The 19,325-nt window shown below is 39.1% G+C and overlaps 1 protein-coding gene across 25 annotated transcripts in view; it reads right to left on the bottom strand.

Annotated features, from left to right (window-relative positions):
- Positions 1-19,325, bottom strand: part of PROM1 (prominin 1) — a 54,150-nt gene that overhangs the window by 17,844 nt on the left and 16,981 nt on the right. For 14 of the 25 annotated variants that reach the window (XR_014945491.1, XR_014945492.1, XM_085545697.1 and 11 more), the window contains exons 3-11: positions 18,052-18,110; positions 15,059-15,085; positions 13,358-13,563; positions 7,611-7,731; positions 5,588-5,651; positions 3,548-3,637; positions 1,989-2,206; positions 1,516-1,590; positions 555-618 (exon numbers count right to left, since the gene is read on the bottom strand). Coding sequence is in view for 23 of the 25 variants with exons in the window: in XM_085545697.1 (XP_085401823.1) it covers positions 555-618; positions 1,516-1,590; positions 1,989-2,206; positions 3,548-3,637; positions 5,588-5,651; positions 7,611-7,731; positions 13,358-13,563; positions 15,059-15,085; positions 18,052-18,110 (924 nt within the window). In the remaining 2 variants the exon portion in view is untranslated. The remainder of the gene's footprint in view (positions 1-554; positions 619-1,515; positions 1,591-1,988; positions 2,207-3,547; positions 3,638-5,587; positions 5,652-7,610; positions 7,732-13,357; positions 13,564-15,058; positions 15,086-18,051; positions 18,111-19,325) is intronic. The other 11 variants (XM_085545689.1, XM_015862773.3, XM_015862779.3 and 8 more) reach the window with 2 other exon arrangements.

Genomic DNA, 19,325 nt, shown 5'->3' with positions numbered 1-19,325 from the left:
TCAAGTGTCCAGGTACTGTCAAAAAATCACAGTTTAAAGCCAGAGTAATAAAGCATTATTAAGCAGACATTAAGGTACATTTTTTACCTCCCCTTTGCCATCTGCTACATTTCAATACAGCAGTAGGCAAGGTCAGGTAGTTGTTTTGTTGCTGTGGCGTTCTTTGTTTGTTTGTTTGTTTAAACAACTACGCAGCTAAATACATCACAGATACACCACTGCTCATGCCAAATTAGCCTTTCAACCCAATAAAAGTAAATATCATAGTGCAGTTGGTATCTCGTTACTTGAGTAGTACAATGCCCAGCAAATAGAACTCTTCCATAAAATAGCATGTGGTCTATTTTTAGACTTTATTTTGGGTCTTACATTGAGACATACTTACTTCCTATGCTTTGCATGGAACTAAATCTTATAAGATTTAGACTTAATTTTTGATACCCTTTAGCCCAGGAAATATATTATCAGTAAAAGAAAACAAATGCATCAGTAACTGATGCAGAAGTATTAACATTAAATAGTTAAAGTGAAAAGGCAGTTTCCATTGTCCTCACCTGATAAGATGTTCTTAGTTTGATTCACTACTAAGTCTGGAGTATCATTAAATGCTGCGTAACCCTAAAAATAAAAGTTGGGAAAATTAGGATAAGTTTCTCCTGGCCAAGTTAATTGCAATTTTTTCCATTCTGACAAGGACTGAAAGTCCACACATGGTAAAATATATGTGGTAATACCAAGAAAAACATACTTCATTACTGCATGTTAGAGAAGCTAAAAGAAAAATAAAGATGCATTTCAGATTTCATTCACTCACCAAGGTATTCCTTATAAAATGTCTACATTTAAATACACATGCATCAGTCACAATCATCTCAAACTTTATAGCACTTTTGCTTGACAGTTCTCACTCCTACAAAACTACCACATATGTGAAGACTCACTGCGTGAGGGGAGTGACTGAATACCAGTAAAACACTTACCCTCTGCAAGCCTATGCCTCTTTAACATGAAATTTTTGTTATAAACAATGAAATCCAGCTACTTCTGATAACGCTGTAATTCATTTTCTTCAGTGAGAAGGGGAGAGGAAGCATTAAAGCTGTGGGGACCAAGCTCAGTAGTTCACATTGACAGAAAGGAGAAGCAACTGTAGTGGAGTCTTGAAGCCTTTTCCTGCAAACCTGTTCCCTTCATAGGCAAGTAAGGGTGTGGGTCTCCAGCACAGAGCCTGCAGTCCCCTACAGTGTCCTTTTATTCCTAGCAAGCATTATCAGATTGGTAGGTTTTTAAACTGCTCTACTTATGCCAGATTTGCAAAAATACTAATAGTAATTGCATTAGATCCACTGAACCAGATTTAAGATTGAATGTGCACATTTCAAGATAACGGGAATACACTACAGCTGATTAGAAGAGCATGGATGTTTAGCTTTTTATTATTATTAATTTGAATCAAAAATACTCACATATCCCAGTTTATTAATTAGTAGTTTACGAGCTTGTTGTGAAACATACCTTCTGAACCAGACTAGAAAGGTCTATTTTAAGGACATCATTGACCTTCGCAAGCTGTGAGCTCACCCCCGGTAACTAGGAAACAAAAAGCATCCTTAAGACACATCAAAGTGGTTGTCTTACTACTTTACTCAATATTTCAAAGATAGGAGTGAAGGTAAAGAAACTAGAAAGACTGTTTGTAATAGAATCTTTGTAGCATACCCCTGAAACCTTTGATGTACAAAAGCAAAGCTAAACTTCAGCATTTTTGGGAGGGCAGATTCTTTTCCTGCCCATAGCAGCACTTTAATGTAGCTGCTTGACACACATTTTATTTTTTTCCACACAGAAAATGAGAACAGTGACTGTAATTACCCAGAAACAGAGTTAGTGAAGGTCACTTATCTCACAAGTGCCAGCCATTAACTTGCAGAGATACTAGCTGGCTTATTTGAGGCAGTCACACTGTGAGTCTGAAAACATTCTCTTACCCCACTGAAATTGGCATTAATGTTCAGCTGATTTAATGAATTCCTGATGATATTGCAAGTGGAGGCAGCCTGAGCTGCAGCGCATGCAGAATCATTGAGGGTGTTGCTCAGGTGCATTTTAACATCCGTCAAGTTTGCATGAAGCCTCTCAGTGCCTTCCTGCAAAACTTCTACAGAGACGCTCACGTTTTCCAGTGCTTCCTTTGTTTCTCTGATTGCTGCAAGAACGAACATCATTTTTTAAAATACTTTTAGTTAGAAATTAGACACCATTGCAGAGGGAAAGTGTGAACATACGTGTAAACACCATGAGCTTCTTGACAATACTGATTTAAATGATCTTTCCAACCATCCCAGAAAAACCCTCTAGCACCAAATATGTTTAAGTTCATAAAAACAGATCACTTACATTCTCCTACAAACAAATCAATGTGCTCAACCTACTTTTATTGAGATTCTACCCACTTTTCAGATTACTCTCTTCTACTCATTCCCTCTTTCTTCTAACCCGGTTGTTTTAATAAAGAATTTCAATTTTGGTTATTAGAATTCAAAAGGAAGTTCGTATCCACAAAATAGTATTTTTAAGGTCAGCTGTAGTCCAACTCAAGAATTACGTGGCTGCATGAGGAAAGCAAAAGAGATCAAGTTGCATCAGCTAAGCACTAATTCACATTAACACTTGTCTGCCTTTAGATTTTGTCCCAACCACACAACACAAAAGAACACTAAACAGTAGTTTTAAGACAAAAACCACACGATACAACTAAAAATGCACAAGTGTACGAATATAAAGCACACTTCACACAACACAAGGTTCTCTTTTCTTTATTTATTTATTTTTACCTTTGATAGCCCTTTCCACTTTGACTTCAAGACAAATAAGAGAAATAAAGCAAAAAAAAAAAAAAAAAAAAAAAAGGAGAACGATGATGAATGAACGAGAAAGAATTCAAAAGAGAATTCGTGGGTTAAAAAGCCCAGCAAATTACTCAAGTTTAACGATGAATTTCACTTTACTCTATAATGTGCACCTGATTCCTGGAAAAAGAAAACCTTCAACAGAAAAAAAGAATAAAGGAATATTTTCTATAAAAGGGAGATGGAACAAAGCAAAAATAACAATAAATTCCAAAATACAATCAAGAAATGATGGTTGTTGGCCCTCTCATAGTAGGTTTGACAGTGATGACATTCAACCACAGACCTATCAAAGACTAGCCTGCAAAGACCTATGGACAGATCTGAGAGCACAGCTTTCCTAGTCTCCTTTATAATCACTGTAATCCCCCCACTGAAGTGGGGATTGCAGATTTCATATGCCTTCAGTGTCTGCTGAAACCAGACATCAACAATGGCACTTATGTCTTGGTTTACTTTTTAAATACACTTATAAATCTATTGGACAGCTTCAGTTTAAAAGAAACATCAAGACATGTTGAAAAATGCTAAGTAGAACCATGGTACTGCATAAAGCAATCCCACATTGTGCACCAAAAAAATGAAACCTGTCTTACCATGGCAACAGAATATTAATACAAGAACATGCACATCTTTACCTCCTGCCATTGTCAAAGCTGCATCAAGTGCGGGACGTACTTCTTTCCCCAGCTGTTCTTGAACTCTGCTACCAAGCAAAGGTCCAACATCTGCAGCATGGAGAGATGAAAAAACTATCACATCCTAGTTCAGCTTCAATTACATTTTAGTATAGGCGCTATCGATCTCTGAATGCAGTATACAAGACGTACTACAATTTCTCCAAGACCTGATACAGTTATTTTTATGGCAATTACTACCTATTATGGAATCAGATTATATTCAAAAGTAGTCTTAACAAGGTCCAACATCTGACAGGAATTTTGTGGCATACTCATTCACTACAAGCTATAGCTCCGTCGCGTGAGAAAAATAAGGAAACAGTTTCTTTTCCCTTCTCTCATTCCTGACATGTCAAGGTGACCCACAGCCCAGACCTGACAACCATCCTCGCCAAAATCCTTTAAGCGTGTTATGCATGGCTGCCAGCCTGTCCCTCAGCATTCAGTGCTGGCTTCAGGCTCACGCAGATCCATCTCCTCCCTCCGAGCCCTCCTGCCTCACTGCCCATCAGCAGAAATCATCTTAGTTCAGTAAAAATGAGAATGGGTGTGTGCAGAAGACAGACAGATGCAGAGTTGAGATTGGTGAAGCATCTCAATGCAATGCATCCTTCAAGTATTTGCTGGGTCTCTTCTGAATTCAGGTTACAGCAAACAGCTCTTGGAGCTTTCGCTCCTGATGAGATTGGAATACCGAATGCTACAGAAGCATCCATTACTGTCAAGACTTACATTTCTAGCTTGGGATGAGAATTTTTATCAAGCAGAAAAGAGTTTCAGCATTTCCTCAGGGTGGGCAAACTAAATTCATCTACATTTCTCTGGAGGTTCATTCTACTATTGATTCCCTTTTAATGAAATCCTTTTGTCCTCAGGTGTCACACACTTAATTCTGGTATCTCAGTACTGTACAAGAAAATAAAAGCTATCTTTATTTATTTATTGATGAGCACTCCTATTCACAGATCCAGTTAGGTTCCTATTAGCTAACATATTAAACTCGCACTGAGAGTAAATACATATTTAATTTGAGTTGTTGGTTTGAAAGCTAGAAGCTAGTACTTGAAGTGAAGATATTAATTTATTTTTCAGCTAGTGCTCTTGTTTTTAAAGACTTATATAATGCCCGGTTTTTATACGCGAGTGTTCTGGCACGGAAATAATTAGGAATATGTGCAAATACTGCTTTGGCTACTGCCTTCAGTGTGCTTTAGTGATCTTTAATAGACACACTGACTTGTAGGTATATCAAGCTCACTGCGCTGAAAACTGTCCTTATAACATGCTTTAAGCTGATACCAAAGTATAGACTCAAGGAATCCAAAGTTGCTATCTTTGCTTCCAGCAATCCTGTTCACAATCAGTTTTGATATTTCTGCACTGCACTTCAGTCTGAAATGCAAACCTGTACACAAGCTCACATGCTTATCAGCACATGTTAATAATGTATACTAAATTCTAATCTATACTGAGTATAATTGTGTATATATAATTGAGTATAATTGAGTATATATACTGAGTATATATAGTTTTTGAAGAGTGATGCTTAAGTTCTGAAAAAATTCAGAGGTTTGGTTTTTGGTTGTTTCTGCTTATTGAGAGGTTTAAAAGGTGATGCCTCCTATCATGACCGTACTGAAGGAGGTGAAGCCATTGCATTTCAAGTGTCATTTCTTGTTCTTCAGCTGCTCATCCTGTAGTGCCAAATACAATCAATAAGCAGCTTTGTAAAGAAGATAAATATGTATCTCAACTTCTAGTTGAGTAGAGGACAAAGAGACAACAACAAAAATAAACAAACACAGAGATCTATGAGTACCACAGCAACAGCTGAATCTCAGATTTTAGTCTCACTTAATACTAAGAACAGCAATAATGTTTGCAAACCATATAATCTTAATTCAAATCTCCCTTCGCATTATGAGCTGTTTACATTATCTTATTGAAAGCTTTAAATAAACAACACATCACTAACCCCCTCTAAATCAAAGTACTTACTATTTAGGTCAGAGAGTGCTTTATCCTTGGTTGTGTTATACTGGCTCACCAAGTAGTCAATTTGCTGGGAAGAGAAAAGATGATATAAAAAACTATTACAGTAATTGGAAAGAAAAAAAGTAATACTTTTAAATAATGAGTCAGAAATTGCCACACTTTGTAACAACCCAAATATTTGTGCAGTATTCCCCTCCCTTCCCCCAAATTCTGGAGTTCTACTGTTTTCAGTTAACTAAATATTTTAAAACCCTGCTTGGCAAAACTGCACATAAAAAGATGTGTTTTACTGGGAATTGCACATTACTGAAAGATCTCTGGGGAAGAAGACTCTACTTAAAAATGTTACGTAGCAGGAACTGTGCAACATGAAGGCTTCCAGTCAGGCACAGTATATCTGTGTGTGTATTCATCCCTCTGATGTGATTCTCTCTTGAAGTAAGAAACGTGCAGCAAATTTATGGGATAGTGGTTCTGAAGAAATTCACTATCCAGAGTGGCTTTTATGGGGACAGCCTCTCGGAGTTTCCCTTAAAAAAGCAGCTGGTCATTCTGCCTTAACGCAAATGGTTTTCACTGACAAACAGATCTGGTCTAGTCGCAACTTGGTTTCCACCAAGTCACTGCATCAATATACAATATCAACTTAGTTATCGCCAGTTCCTAGTTCTGTACAAAAGGCTATTAAATAACTATCACAGGAGGAAATCTTGCTACAGATATGAAGTAACTTTGATTGATTTCTGCATGTTTAAAGTAATGCAGTGTGAATCCTAACCGAGTCATGCAGAAGTTAATATGCACAGTAAACAGGCTTCCAATTTTAAACAGAAGTGACTCAGATGTGCACAGAAGTGTATTTGGCTTGCAGCCTCAGGTTTTCAGTGCAATGCACTAAAAAAGAAACTAAAAAACACCCACAAAACAACCCCATACATCATACAGCAGTGGATGTAATTAAATCACAAAGTAGGAGACAGACTTGTTTGTTTTGTTTTTTCATGAAAGGGGAAAAGAATAAAATGGCTTTTCCTACCAAGAAAGATGTAGGCTTTTTTTTTGTGTTGGCAGGTTGATTTTCCTAGACAGACCTGAGGACTAAAACTTTGCAGGTCTTTAAGTCTTGCACTGTTTCCAGCAATGTCACAGACGAAATGCGATTCGTATAACTAATAGCGTTAGCACCAGCAATCGCGTAGTCTGCTAATCTGCGATAACAACTACTCTTTACATGTGACTATTTTCAAATCCTCCTGTGTTATACACCTCATACTCACGAGGCAAGGACATCAGTTAGGATTTCAGAGCTTATAGACAATGAATTGGATTCCATAACTTTTTAAAGAAATGGAAGTCTTTATCTTCAAGAAATTCTTACATGCGTGTGTCTATACATGGTATCAGTGTATCTGACACTTTTAAATTCCATAGTTCTAGTGTTCTTCTCAACTTTTTAGCCAGTGTCTATTTTTCTTTATTAGAATAGCTTCTCCCATGTAAGAAGATTTTCTACTCTGATATTTCCTGTCATATTTGTATGACTATAATCACTCAGTGAAGAGGCATCTGGTGGGTTCTGAGGCCATTGGTTTTTTCTTTTCAGTGCAAACTTTCTCTCAGTGCCCCAAAGCAGTTCCAGGCCCACAAAAGGCAACCTGTCCCAAGAGTTTCTTGATGCAACCTCCACTTCCTGACATATGCCTGCATCACTAGGCTGTCACAACACCTTGCCCAAATTATTAACTGCATACAGATCAACTCCCAGTATTGAAAATTTAACAGCACTCCCCAGATGCAATAGAGTTCAAACGCTACTCAATGTTTGCTATCAAACATTTATGGTCACGTGAAAGTTTCTAACCACATCTCATTCACTCTACTTTATGAGAGTGACACACAAAGAATTAATACCACACTGCTGGTTGTCATTTTTACCAAACAGAAAGAAGTGATTATTTTCTGTAATACTTCTTCCTTATACTTCTCCCCTCCCACCCCCATTCCTTATAAAGAACAAATTCTTTACCGCTGGAGTGTCGTTAAGGAAAACTTTCAGATCTTTGAAATTACTGTTGACCAGTTTCTTTGCTCCTCGGACTTGACTAGTTAAGTGTTGGTTGGCAGCATATGCACAAAGCACTCCAACACTACAAAAAATACAAATAAAACATTTATTACAGTGAATGCCTGCCCTAACATTTTAGACCAGAACAAATGACACAGCAAAAAACCTCTAATGTTATGAAAATAAAGGTCTCCCCAAATTTATGCTTTGTCTTTCTTACTATGTTATCTCATATCCACCCGTAGACAGAATAGAGGAATCAGTTGTCAGGGCAGATGTGGTGCTACTAATTCAAATATAGAAACGAAAAGCAGTGTTTACCACAGACTTCAGAAGTAAAAAAAATTTACAGACACTTACCCATCTGCACTGACAGCATCAGCAAACATGTAAACTGTATACAGCTTATCAATGTTACACTCCTTCACCAGTATCATTAATGCTGACATAGCCACAAACATTCATAAAATAACTATGAAAAGGAATATTTTACATTTGAAAACTTCAGCAACATTTGCTCATAATGGCTCTATTTATTTACATAACTATATACATGTTTTGAAAATAGTTTCCATTAGCTCTAAAAAAACATAAACATTTCCTGATAATAAAACAAAAAGTGGGAAGCAAGATAAGACTTGCAATCAGCACCGCCACTAATTATTTCCTATTGGATCATCCCCACTGCAAAATTCTAATCAAAACATGGTAGATCTGCACAAACATCAAGTGAAAAGGCAATTAAAAATCCCATGAGAGCCTCCAAAATCTTTCAGAGTGTACAAAATACTTAGTTTTGTTTGTTTGTTTAGAGTAGACGTAAAATCAACAGAAGCATGATTTTTTTTTTTGTTTGTTTTTGTTTTAAACCCATCTCATATTCATAACAACTAACCTTTCATATGGGAACAACCTTTTGCAGTTACAGGTACCAGAAGACATGCAGAGCAGCCTCAGGTAGGGATGCAGTGTTGTGAGCCGCCAGAGCAGGCTGAACACAAACCCACTCAGTGCTGTAAGGTTTAACTGGTAGACAGCACTGAACCACTCATCAGAGGCATGATGCATCCCCAAAGGGAAGCACTGCCTGGAGCCTGCAGCCAGATGCATTACAGGCATTTCTGGATGATGCATTAGTTCAGTCCCTCAATTGTGCTGCAGTGTAACAGCTCGGTACTAGTAATTAGGCAGCATCCTGAAAACAAACATTACAGACATCCAAATGACAGAAGGGAGTCACCATTATGAAAGGCACTGGACTCCTCCCAAAATGACAAACTTTATGTGCTGTCATCAAGAAGCCCTAATATTTTAAAACAGGACTTAAAGGAAACTTACTCTATCTCCCTACTGGGGGAGATACAGTAAACAAAATTCTTGCTGCAGAGAATTTAAGCTCAAAGTAAGCCATAATATAGGCACTCAAATGAGAAATCAGATGGTGAATGCTGAGTACCTAAAATAATGTGATACATGCATCTCAACAAGACAGGAGCAAACACTCTAATAAGGCTCATCTCTTCTTCTTATCCGTGATTCCAAACAAATCTTCATCTTTATTTCACTTTTCCTATTTTAGCTTTCCCACACATGGTGAAGGCTTGCTCTCAAGTACAAGACCTTTTGCTGCTGACAAAGACTCAGTAGGAAAAGTTTGATTTTAGAGCATGATAAAGTTAGAGATGGCTTCCCCTATACCAGAATTTGAGTCCTGCCTTTAATGTTGACTACCAGCTATCTTCCCAAAAGAAGTCAAAAGCAAAGCGCCACCAACGCTCACCTTACTACTTAACTAACAGCCAGGGGCAGATATATTCCCAAAGTGGCCAAGCCCTTGTGCAGTCATTAACATCAGCTGCTACCAAAGAACACTGAACTTAGGATGCACAAAATGCCAAGAACCTGTGCAACCTCCAATGGTTTACATTTTGTAAATGACTTACATTTTGGACACACACAACATGTAATTAGTCTTCTTTCTACAGTAATGCTAACAGTTCTGAATATATTTTTCTATTAATGTAGTCAAATATTTTTCTTCCTCCTGAAATCTGAAGGCAAACTATCTGAAGCTATCAGGAAAAGCAAACATTTGTGTGTCCCTCTGTGGACTTTGTTTATAATGCCATCTTTGTTCTTTGGGCTGCCAGCGTTTTTATGCCTTTTCAGAGTTATGCTCACAGACTAGAAAGGTCAATTTCAAGCTAACAAAACAGTACTTTGTGAGATTTGAGCATGATCATTTTTCTCTTCAGTCTCCTAAATGGAAGGGGTGGGAGGACATAGGACAGGGGGAGATACTTTATACAGCTGATGCATCCGGAACAACCACAGCTACATTCTGAATGCAACTAAACAAATACACAGCACGATAGAGGGAAAAAAAAAACAACATCTATTTATTATATAACTGAACCTTGAGTCAACATTCAGTAAGCAGCTACAACAACAACAAAAAAGCATAAAGGAGGAACAAAAACGTCATCTGAGAACTGTTTAAACAGGCTACTCAGGAGTCGGATCCTCCATGCTCAGCTCCTAGTCATGTGTCACAGAGATACAGAAGTCACTACTCCAGTTACAGGGGGTCCTAAGCCTTTCATTTAGCTGTGCTTGCTAAAAAATATTTGACTCACGGAGCAGAAACAGAACTGCTTTACATATTGGGTAAATAGCACCTTGCTCCCCACCAAACAGCAGACACAACATAGTAGTGGATTGGAGCTTTCTATACTAACCTGCTCACCAAATCTTCTAACTAAGGTTGATTCCCAGGTTCTGAACAATGCACGTTATCAGTTCCACACAGCTCAAGTGCTTTCTATGAAGGCTCAGTGAGGGATTTGTCAAGATACCAATACAGTTTTCATCCCATCCATTGCCTAGCACGTTATACATAACAATCACAACTTTATACATACGACTTCAGAATAGAACTCAACACCACAATCTCTCTGAAGGACAGAAAACCAACCACATGCTTGTCTATCCTATCAGCAATACAAGCTCCTATGACTGGTATTAAGTATGGCACATACATTTTCACTAAAAATAAATAAAAATGTCCCGATTTTGTATGGCAATATCAATACAGGAAAATGGAATGACAAACACCATGACGCTCTACCAAGAGAAGTATTTCAAACACAAAATGCACCTTCTGGGGAATGTAAGGCCTATGCACTTTAAAATAAACAACTGGGTACATAATCACAACTCCTACTTGCTTCCTTATACTTCTCCTTGAGGAAACCCCACTGTACCAAGCACAGTCAGCCTGCACATCTCTGTAGAAAACCTTTTTTTTGCTATATCTGGGGGAGGGAAAGAGAAGCTGTAATCTTTTTCCCTTCTTTACAAAACTCTCAGTAAACTTAAACCCTCATCTCAATATCCACAGCACCATCAGCGGGTAGGTAAGAAGATAAAATCTGCTAGCAGAAATCTCCTAAAATCTGCACTAGCAGTTACACATATTGGTGTGAATACATATATTGATGCAAAGAAAAACCACCCACGTTACCAGAGTTTTCAAGAGCTGTTTTCTACATGTACTATCCAGTGCAAGCTCTGAGCTCAGCATCTTTCCCCTGCTAATACTCTTCCACCATGCATTTGAGCTTCCTTTCCCAGCCAAGAAAAGACAGTTTGGATCTGTCTTGATGTCACCCAGCAGCAGTGGGGTCATTCAAGTTCCTGCTCTTTTGGCTGTGTTTGCAATTAGCCAGAAGCATTTTACTTGCTTAGGATGGAACTTCCGTGTAACTGACACGGCTTATGTACAAAGCTGTGGTCCAGCCTTTGAGAAGCACGGATTTGGGAAAAACGACGACAGGTAAACCTTCCATCTGAGCTGAAACTGCAAGGTAACTGGAGAGAAGAGTAGAAATACACCCCCAAGGAGACTTAGGCTGAGAACAGTGTATGAGGTGGAAAAACAGGTACATCCTAGGCTCTCTTTTTTTGTGTGAGGTGGGTGGGGAGGAGAGATGGCTACCAGCACAACTCTCCTTTGTATTTCAGCACAGTAGCAAGCAAGCTGCCGTGGACTTAAGTAGATCCATGCATAGCATCCTGTCTTCCATTGTTAAAGAAGATCGAGGAAGGGCAGCAGGCTCCTGCTTTGTGTAGCCATGTACTGGAAATTTGAGAGCCAGACCTGCCTCAGCTGGGCTGAGATCAGCAATACAAGCTGTACAAAGCCCCTCTTTGCCTTGTGCAGCACTTGCAGCATTACAGACTTAGCTGCAAGTCCTATGGGATTATCTCTGCCCATGGCAGCCTGCAGAGAGAGCTCAGGCCAACCTTTCCCTTGGGGTATGCACCTGACATTCCCAATGCCTGATAGAAAAGATAAGTTAAAGAGGCAGTCTCCCATGCCCTGGAAAAATATATTAGTATGGATCGCTGATCTCCCATTCACAACCTGGGGTTTGCTTAAAACCACAGCAACAGCTGGCAGCAAACACACCAGTAGAGACTGACAGGGGAAGGATCTCTTAATGCACTCTCTGCTGACAGGCAACATCCCCTCAGGCACTACAACTCGAACACAGTGTCCTGAGACTTGATGTAAAGGTGCTGGCAAGCTCTGTCAGCTGCCTGCAGCTCCAGCATGCTGAAGGGTAACTTCATAACATATTTTCTTTGAGCACTGCTGTACTTGGAAGAACTTCTGTCCTGTAACTGTGGCAGGATGTATCACCTGCTGTATTTTTTTTGGCTTTCTTGAAGTCAGGTTACTTAAGTGTCATGTCTGTCAGTGACACATGGCAGCAAAGAACATTATCTAATACGGGGTATCACTGAGTGCTACAGTTAAGCATAAGGAAGGCCTTAATTCAGCATGATGGACAGCAGTAAAAGGAAAAAGAAATCAAGGTTACAGTGAAGTGACAAGGTAAGTCCCACTGGATTGAACACTGACATAGTACACATGAAAAGACGTGATGGGTTTTATGGAATATAAGAAAATAAGAAAAACAGGCAGGTTAAAAAACGAAGTTTAAGGAAAATTTAAAAAGAAACAAACAACAAGACCCAACAAAAAACATAAAAAACAAAACCTGAAAGCAAACAATATATTTTGAAAGCATCTGCAGGGAAAATAAAAGCTTGGACTGCACTCCCTCATCACAGCACAGAGCAAAAGGATGTGAATACTCCTCATGCCAACAGCATCAAAATGTAACTAAACTCAAGCACTTACAGAGAGCAAATTCATGGCTTAAACAATTCAATCAGTGCCCAGAAAAATACCCATTAATTTGAACTTATAAGAAAATCTATTAGACAAATACCATAGGAGGAATTGCTTTTTTCATCACTACCTAGAACCAAACAGTACATTGTACCTCATGTTCTCTATGGGATGGACTGAACACAGGACACAGTATCATTTATTCAGGAGTTTAACATAACATTCTGCAATTGCCAGTTTGAGACTGGCAGAAACCTCATTTGTTACATTCAGGCTTATTTTTTACGTTCCATATCTGCATTCCTTTCAATCGAACACATAATGACCTGGGGATAATGAAGGCAGTGGCACTTTTATAATGCAGTCGCATTTTCTTTAATAAGTACTAATATTATTTAGCATAATAAAATCATTTCTACACCCATAGGCTAATACAGTAACATTATATGTCACATGGCACTACAAATTTAGTGCTATACCAAGCTTCGCGATGTTCTATTACACTTGCCTTATTATTAAAGAAGCAACAAAAAGAAATGTTGCAAAACAGCTCCTCTGACAGTCAGCATTTTTCTTCTGTCTTTGATGCATTTCCCCACCACAGTTGTCACAGCAACGACACATACAGAAGCAAAGTCCCACAAGAGGCAGTAACAAAATAAATAGCAATCCCAAGGCTGCGGAGACTATAAAACCGATCTCATAGTAGATGGCCTGCAATTCAGACAAAAATAGTGGTAATAGCAGGTATCACACAGTCACTGCAATCATACAGAGCAAATTAATAACAATTAAACTAAAGACTAAACCATCTACTACATCTCTGAGGTTATGGGCCTGGTGTTTTTGTCAATAATCAGCAACTATTGCAACAAAAAGATATATTACATTGCAGACACCGACAGCTAACAGTTGTTTAATGAGAGCACTAGGAAGTAAGCTACAGGAATGCATTCTAGCTAAGAAATATGTGCACATGAAACGAACGCAAAGTGATGCAAATGAGGTAGATTAAAAATGAACATGTTAGATTTCCTGGACCACAAATCTAATGTTGCCCACATCTGTTTCCAAAAGGCCTCCATAAATGTCAGCAAGGCTGCATGGATCAATGCTGCGCTGGGGAGGGAGGATATGTTGTTCTTTTTGTTAATCAGGTATGGAATGATTCATGGGACCAGCCAAGGGATGTCCTTCCCAGATGATGGATTGCAGTAGCAAAGTTTTCTGCAAACTCCAGATGGAAAAAACTGCTTAGGGACTGAAAAATGTAACGGTGTGGATTTTAGGCTCTCTCAGGTAATGACAGTTATTCTGGTGCCAAACAACATAACATCAGAAACTAACAGCGTGCTTTCCAAACCTGGAAGGAAGGAAAGAAGATAGGAAGGAAGGCCTGCAACGCAATACCCCACCAGCTTAGGGCACAGTGCCTGCGAGGTAGTGCAGTCTCCCAGGGACAGCTGCTGCAAACACAGGGCAGCACAGCTCAAACCAGGCCAGGCAAGCATATGACAGCTGGGCAGCATGTCCCTCCTGCCTAATAAATCTCTCTTCCCAGATTCTCTATGGTTCTGGGAGAAATAATTATCACACTCATAATTTGAACCCTCCTCTGTTTTACAGATCTGCCAGTACAAGATCAGCTTGGCAATAAAAGTCTAAAACTGGGGCTGCATATTGTCCTGCAAAATAAGTTACCATTTCACACAAGCTATCTATCATGCTCCAGTTCCAGTTTCACTGATGCCCTTCCTCACAATCCCTAATTACCAACTGATCCAAATACAGCAACCATCACCATTAGCAGAGTTGCAAATTTCTGACCTAATTACCAATTCTAGGATGAAATCTAGTTTTTGTGTTGTTGTTTTCTTTTCCTTTAATTGTCATTACCACTAACTGCTGGTTTAAAGCTGCTCTCCCTTCTGAAGAACACAAAGTAGATACTTGGAAGAAGAATATGGGTATTTTTCTCAAAGAATTACACAGAAACCCGCAAGAAAAAACATTCCTGTTTTCATCTTTAGAGAGCTGAACATTTCAGAAATTATTCTATGATGTACTTTTAAATAGGTTAGATGGGAAAAAAAAACTATTTAAAAAAAAAAAAACGTAAGAAATAATTATGGATGTTTTAATAGGAGTAGTGCGTATCGACACGGTTAGTTTCTTGTCAAAGCTGTACATCTAGCAGATAGGACATTACCTGGAGTGTCAGGACAACATTTTCAGGCTGTGGAAGTCAAAACAAATGGAGAGTGTGTGTAACAGGCAGCATGCACAAAAACAAATCGAGCAATGAATAATTAACCACAATCAAAACAATTAACAACACAGAAACAATAACAAAAAGCCACTGAAGTAAAATAATGCATAGAAGCACAACTATGTAATTACAGAGAATTACATACAATAAAATACACAGCAGGTAATGTCTGGTTTCCTTTTTAAGTAAATAAGATCTGTCCAACAAACATTTCCATCTCAGAGCAGCACAGATCAGTGTAGCAAACATCTGTTCCTTTTAATTCCCAGCGATCTCAAGGCCAGAGATTGGTTTAGTGATTCCTTCAAAATTTCCACCAGTTGTAACTGACCTGCAATATTCCCAACTAACATTTTCTTTTCAATGCTAATTTTACTTTGGCATAAGTGCAGCATTTTCAGTAGTAGTTTTGGGAACAGATTACACAGAAAATTCACTTTCAACTAATTATGGAGAGATTATAAATGATGCAAAAGTAAAAAAAGAAGGCATTCAAGAAGGAATGGGGAAGTGTATCTAACAGGTTCTTAATTCATTTTTTCATCTGTATTTCAGGAAAACACTGGAAGTGAATATTCAGTGACAGGAATTTCTGAACAACCTAATTCCCCCTTTGTTTTCACAATGAAAACAGAATGTATTGCATTACCCTATTAATTTCCATATGACAAATTCACACGTGATAATGTTTTTTCCTTTTCTTGTCAGCAGAATAGAAAAGCTACGTAGGTAAAACAGCAGACCCTCAACCTGAAGTCTGCTGTGTGTGAGTCTTCTTCAGCACTACACAGATCTTTGTGGAACTTCTACTGTACAACATGCTTGGAAGAGTCGCAATCATATTTGGTACTACTAACCTCCCCTAAAAATACAGTACCATGTATGATTTTGAATGGCTTTAGCAAGCCATCTCCCAGCAGAACTAAGGCTGTCACAGCAGCAGCGAGCTGAGTCCCTGTGAGCACACAGCAACTGTGCTCAGCTGTCAGGTTATCCTGGCAGCTCGGGGTCCCTGCCAGGGGATGGTGAGGCATCTATGCAAGAGTCCAGCTGGGATCACAGGGACACACAGCACAGAACTGGGGAGGTCCTCCTGTGTCACTAACACATTCTACAAATAGCTTTTTTTTTTTTTAAAAAAAAAAAAAAAAGGAGAGAGATGAAGGAAAGGCAGCAGAAATTTAACAAGATAAATATCAGAAGCAGTTAGATTTTCTATTTCTTTCAATTCCCTGGTGAACTAGCGAGCCCTCCTCTAATGTGGGTTCACACATGGCCCACTTCTTCAACAGCTTTTGTGATAGCAATCACTCTCAAATAGGAGTCTTTTCTTCCTGGTGTTTCTTCTTCATATATATGCATTCACAAGGAGTAATCATATCCCTTGTCAATTCTTTTCCTAAGCTAAACAAAGACTTCCACTGTCCTCTGAAGACCTATGTATTTCCCAGACCATCCTAACAAACACTCCCTGAGCCCATCATAGTTCAAGTTCATTCCTTCTGACTGAGCAACCAAATCCAAGACAACTTTTCCAGTCTCCTACTCGCACCCTCCAGGGATGCTCCCATTTCTCTGCCCCTGCTGGGAGCTCCTCCGGAGGCACATTCACAGCCACACTTACCTCTTCTTAGCTACACCTCTCTGATACCTCTGGCTTCTGCAAGCCTCTCCACTTGCCTTCATTTATTCTTGAAGTTGTTTCAAGGTTTTGATTATATTCTGGTCAGAATTTGGTCCTATAGATGGTCTACATCTTAAGCACACCTGATATTGTGTCTGCCATCCTATAATCACACAGTATTTTACCAAATACTTTAATTTCAGATTACAGCTATTAGTCTCAAATTTGTCATGACTTACATAGTAGTCACTAATCACAACACTCAAGCTCATTTATACCACCTATGTTCTAACACTTTATCCAAGGACCCAGCCAACAAAGCCCTTTTCATGCTGCTCTCTAGGAGTGCCTGCACTACAGACAAGTGTTGCACTGCTATGGGAAAGCCCCACTAGACAATCCCATAGAATTGGCAAGTGCTGCCAATATCCAAGCACTTGAGTGTCAAGCAGAGTGTATCAAACCCCTGGAGTGATAAGCTCACTGTCAGAAAGACATAGAAATACAAGGTCTTCCCACTGCAAATCCCAAGGTCATTCAGCTCATTCTCAATCAAGGCAATAGATTAATGTCTGTATGCTAAGCTCCATTCTCATCTATCTGTCAGAACACCACATGGAGCCACTTGTTCATTGCATGGACCTGGTTACGACTCCCATTGCACAAGGAAGAAGGCCTGAGCAGTGACACTGCTTCAAAGATGGGGCACCATCCTGAAGAATGGCCTGAAATCAGACATCCAAGTTTCATTCTACCTCCTCTTGTTAACAGACATCCTAAGAATTTCAACTGTCACAGAAAAATCACAAACCTGAAGAGAGAACAGAGAGTACTTAATGTGATTAGCACACTCTAAAAACACTTTATCAGTAGGCTATGGAAACTCAGTTTGACCAAGGCACCAGAAGCAGTATATAAATTGAGCTCTGTGAGGAAAATAGCTGAAACTAGCATGAGAACTGAGCAGTAATGTTCTTGCTATAAAGCATTTTTAAATGAAAGCATTACTTTTCAATACAAAGGGGCTTCAGCTTCTGCATAATAAGGACTGCAATCACATTACAGCTGGAATTTATAATGGAGCCTTGACTATGTGTTTTCTACACTAGCACATGAAATTTCCTTTGTGACATTTTTGACACATTTCTGTCTCAAATTTTACAAGAAAGCATCAGTCTTGTTACCCTCAAATTTCATTCCCATATTTTTTTCTTACAGCTTTAAAATACTACTCACTGTTTCAGAAATAAAACTGAATTTCAAAGTCACTGTTTTCATTATTTTATGCAGACACACACAGACAATTTACCTTTTGATAATCGCCCTGTGAATTTCCAAACTTCTGCTGTGCTAGTTTTCTGATGAGATCTGAAAATAAGAATATTCCAGAGATTTAAACAACACACATTATAAAAATGGAAGAAAGGATGGTATGAATTTGACTCTTAGGAAGGCAGGATGCAATTAAGAATAGACATCTACAGGATCAACAAGCACATAAGTCTTTCCATAAACCCATCGAGTACCATTTTTAATTGACTGTGCATTTTATGAGATCGCAGGAAGATAACCAGGGTATATATCAATATACTGAAATGCAATGAAGGCTTTTCTGAGGTCACCTGTCCGCAACATTATTACAAGTTAAGCACAAACTTATCAATTATTTGGACAAAGTTCTGGGTGTCAGCTTTGCTTCATTTCTATGACAAGCACATGCATAGATATATAGAAATACACACACAAAATTACATACATAATGTGCAAAATAAGAATGCTAATGGTGACTTCTTGATTGAACAGCACAAGGAAGAAGGCCCTCATCTTGCCCACTTTATTCCACTTCCCATTCTTTTGTGGTTTTGGGATCTACAGACCTTACACAACCCTTATACAAGGGTATTCAACACAGCCAGAACAAATCCACGTGGTATTGCGAGTACAATTCCATTTCACTCACTTCTACAAGATACCATCCAAAAAATGAAGTAGAAGTTTAACATCAATGGCACCTAACATCTGAAATACAAGTTTTCTGCACTTATTTGCTGCAGAAAACCCCAGCAGCTGAAGGAATGGATCTCCTTTTGCAGACATCAGCAGTTCACCCTCACAGAGGTGTTACTGTCCCTATGGGAACCATACTGGGACCTGTGGCTGCTGGCCACTAGTGTGATGCCCTGCAACTGCAAGCACTGGGAGCTCTAGCTCTGCTCCCTGCCAGGCTGCACACAAGAAGCCATGCTCAAATGTCCAGCAGAAATAATGCACTGAGCTTCTGGTCTCTGAGGAAAAGAGAATACATTAGGAGGGAACACTCTGACCCCACGTTCATACAGGACCAGGCTCAGTGTGTTCAAGGGCGCTGTGATTTCACTCCTCTCTAATTCTGCACAAGCCTCATAAGAACAAATCCCCAAGCAGGGAACTCCCCCTCCCCTCACCACCAGCACCCGACTGATCTGCAGATTCAAGATCCTCACAGAAAATCAAACACAACCGCAGGGCAACAACTGCTGTTCTCAATGTGCCAAGGAAGGTTTCCCCTGCAAGGAAATTGTAGCCACCAAAACTGCAAATTAA

The sequence above is a fragment of the Coturnix japonica genome, chromosome 4 (genome assembly GCF_054131305.1).
Source record: "Coturnix japonica strain WE chromosome 4, WE-NBRP24, whole genome shotgun sequence".
NCBI classification, from domain to species: Eukaryota; Metazoa; Chordata; class Aves; order Galliformes; family Phasianidae; genus Coturnix; species Coturnix japonica.
The sequence above is the reverse complement of the archived record's forward strand: the minus strand, read 5'-3'. Positions and strand labels throughout refer to the sequence as shown.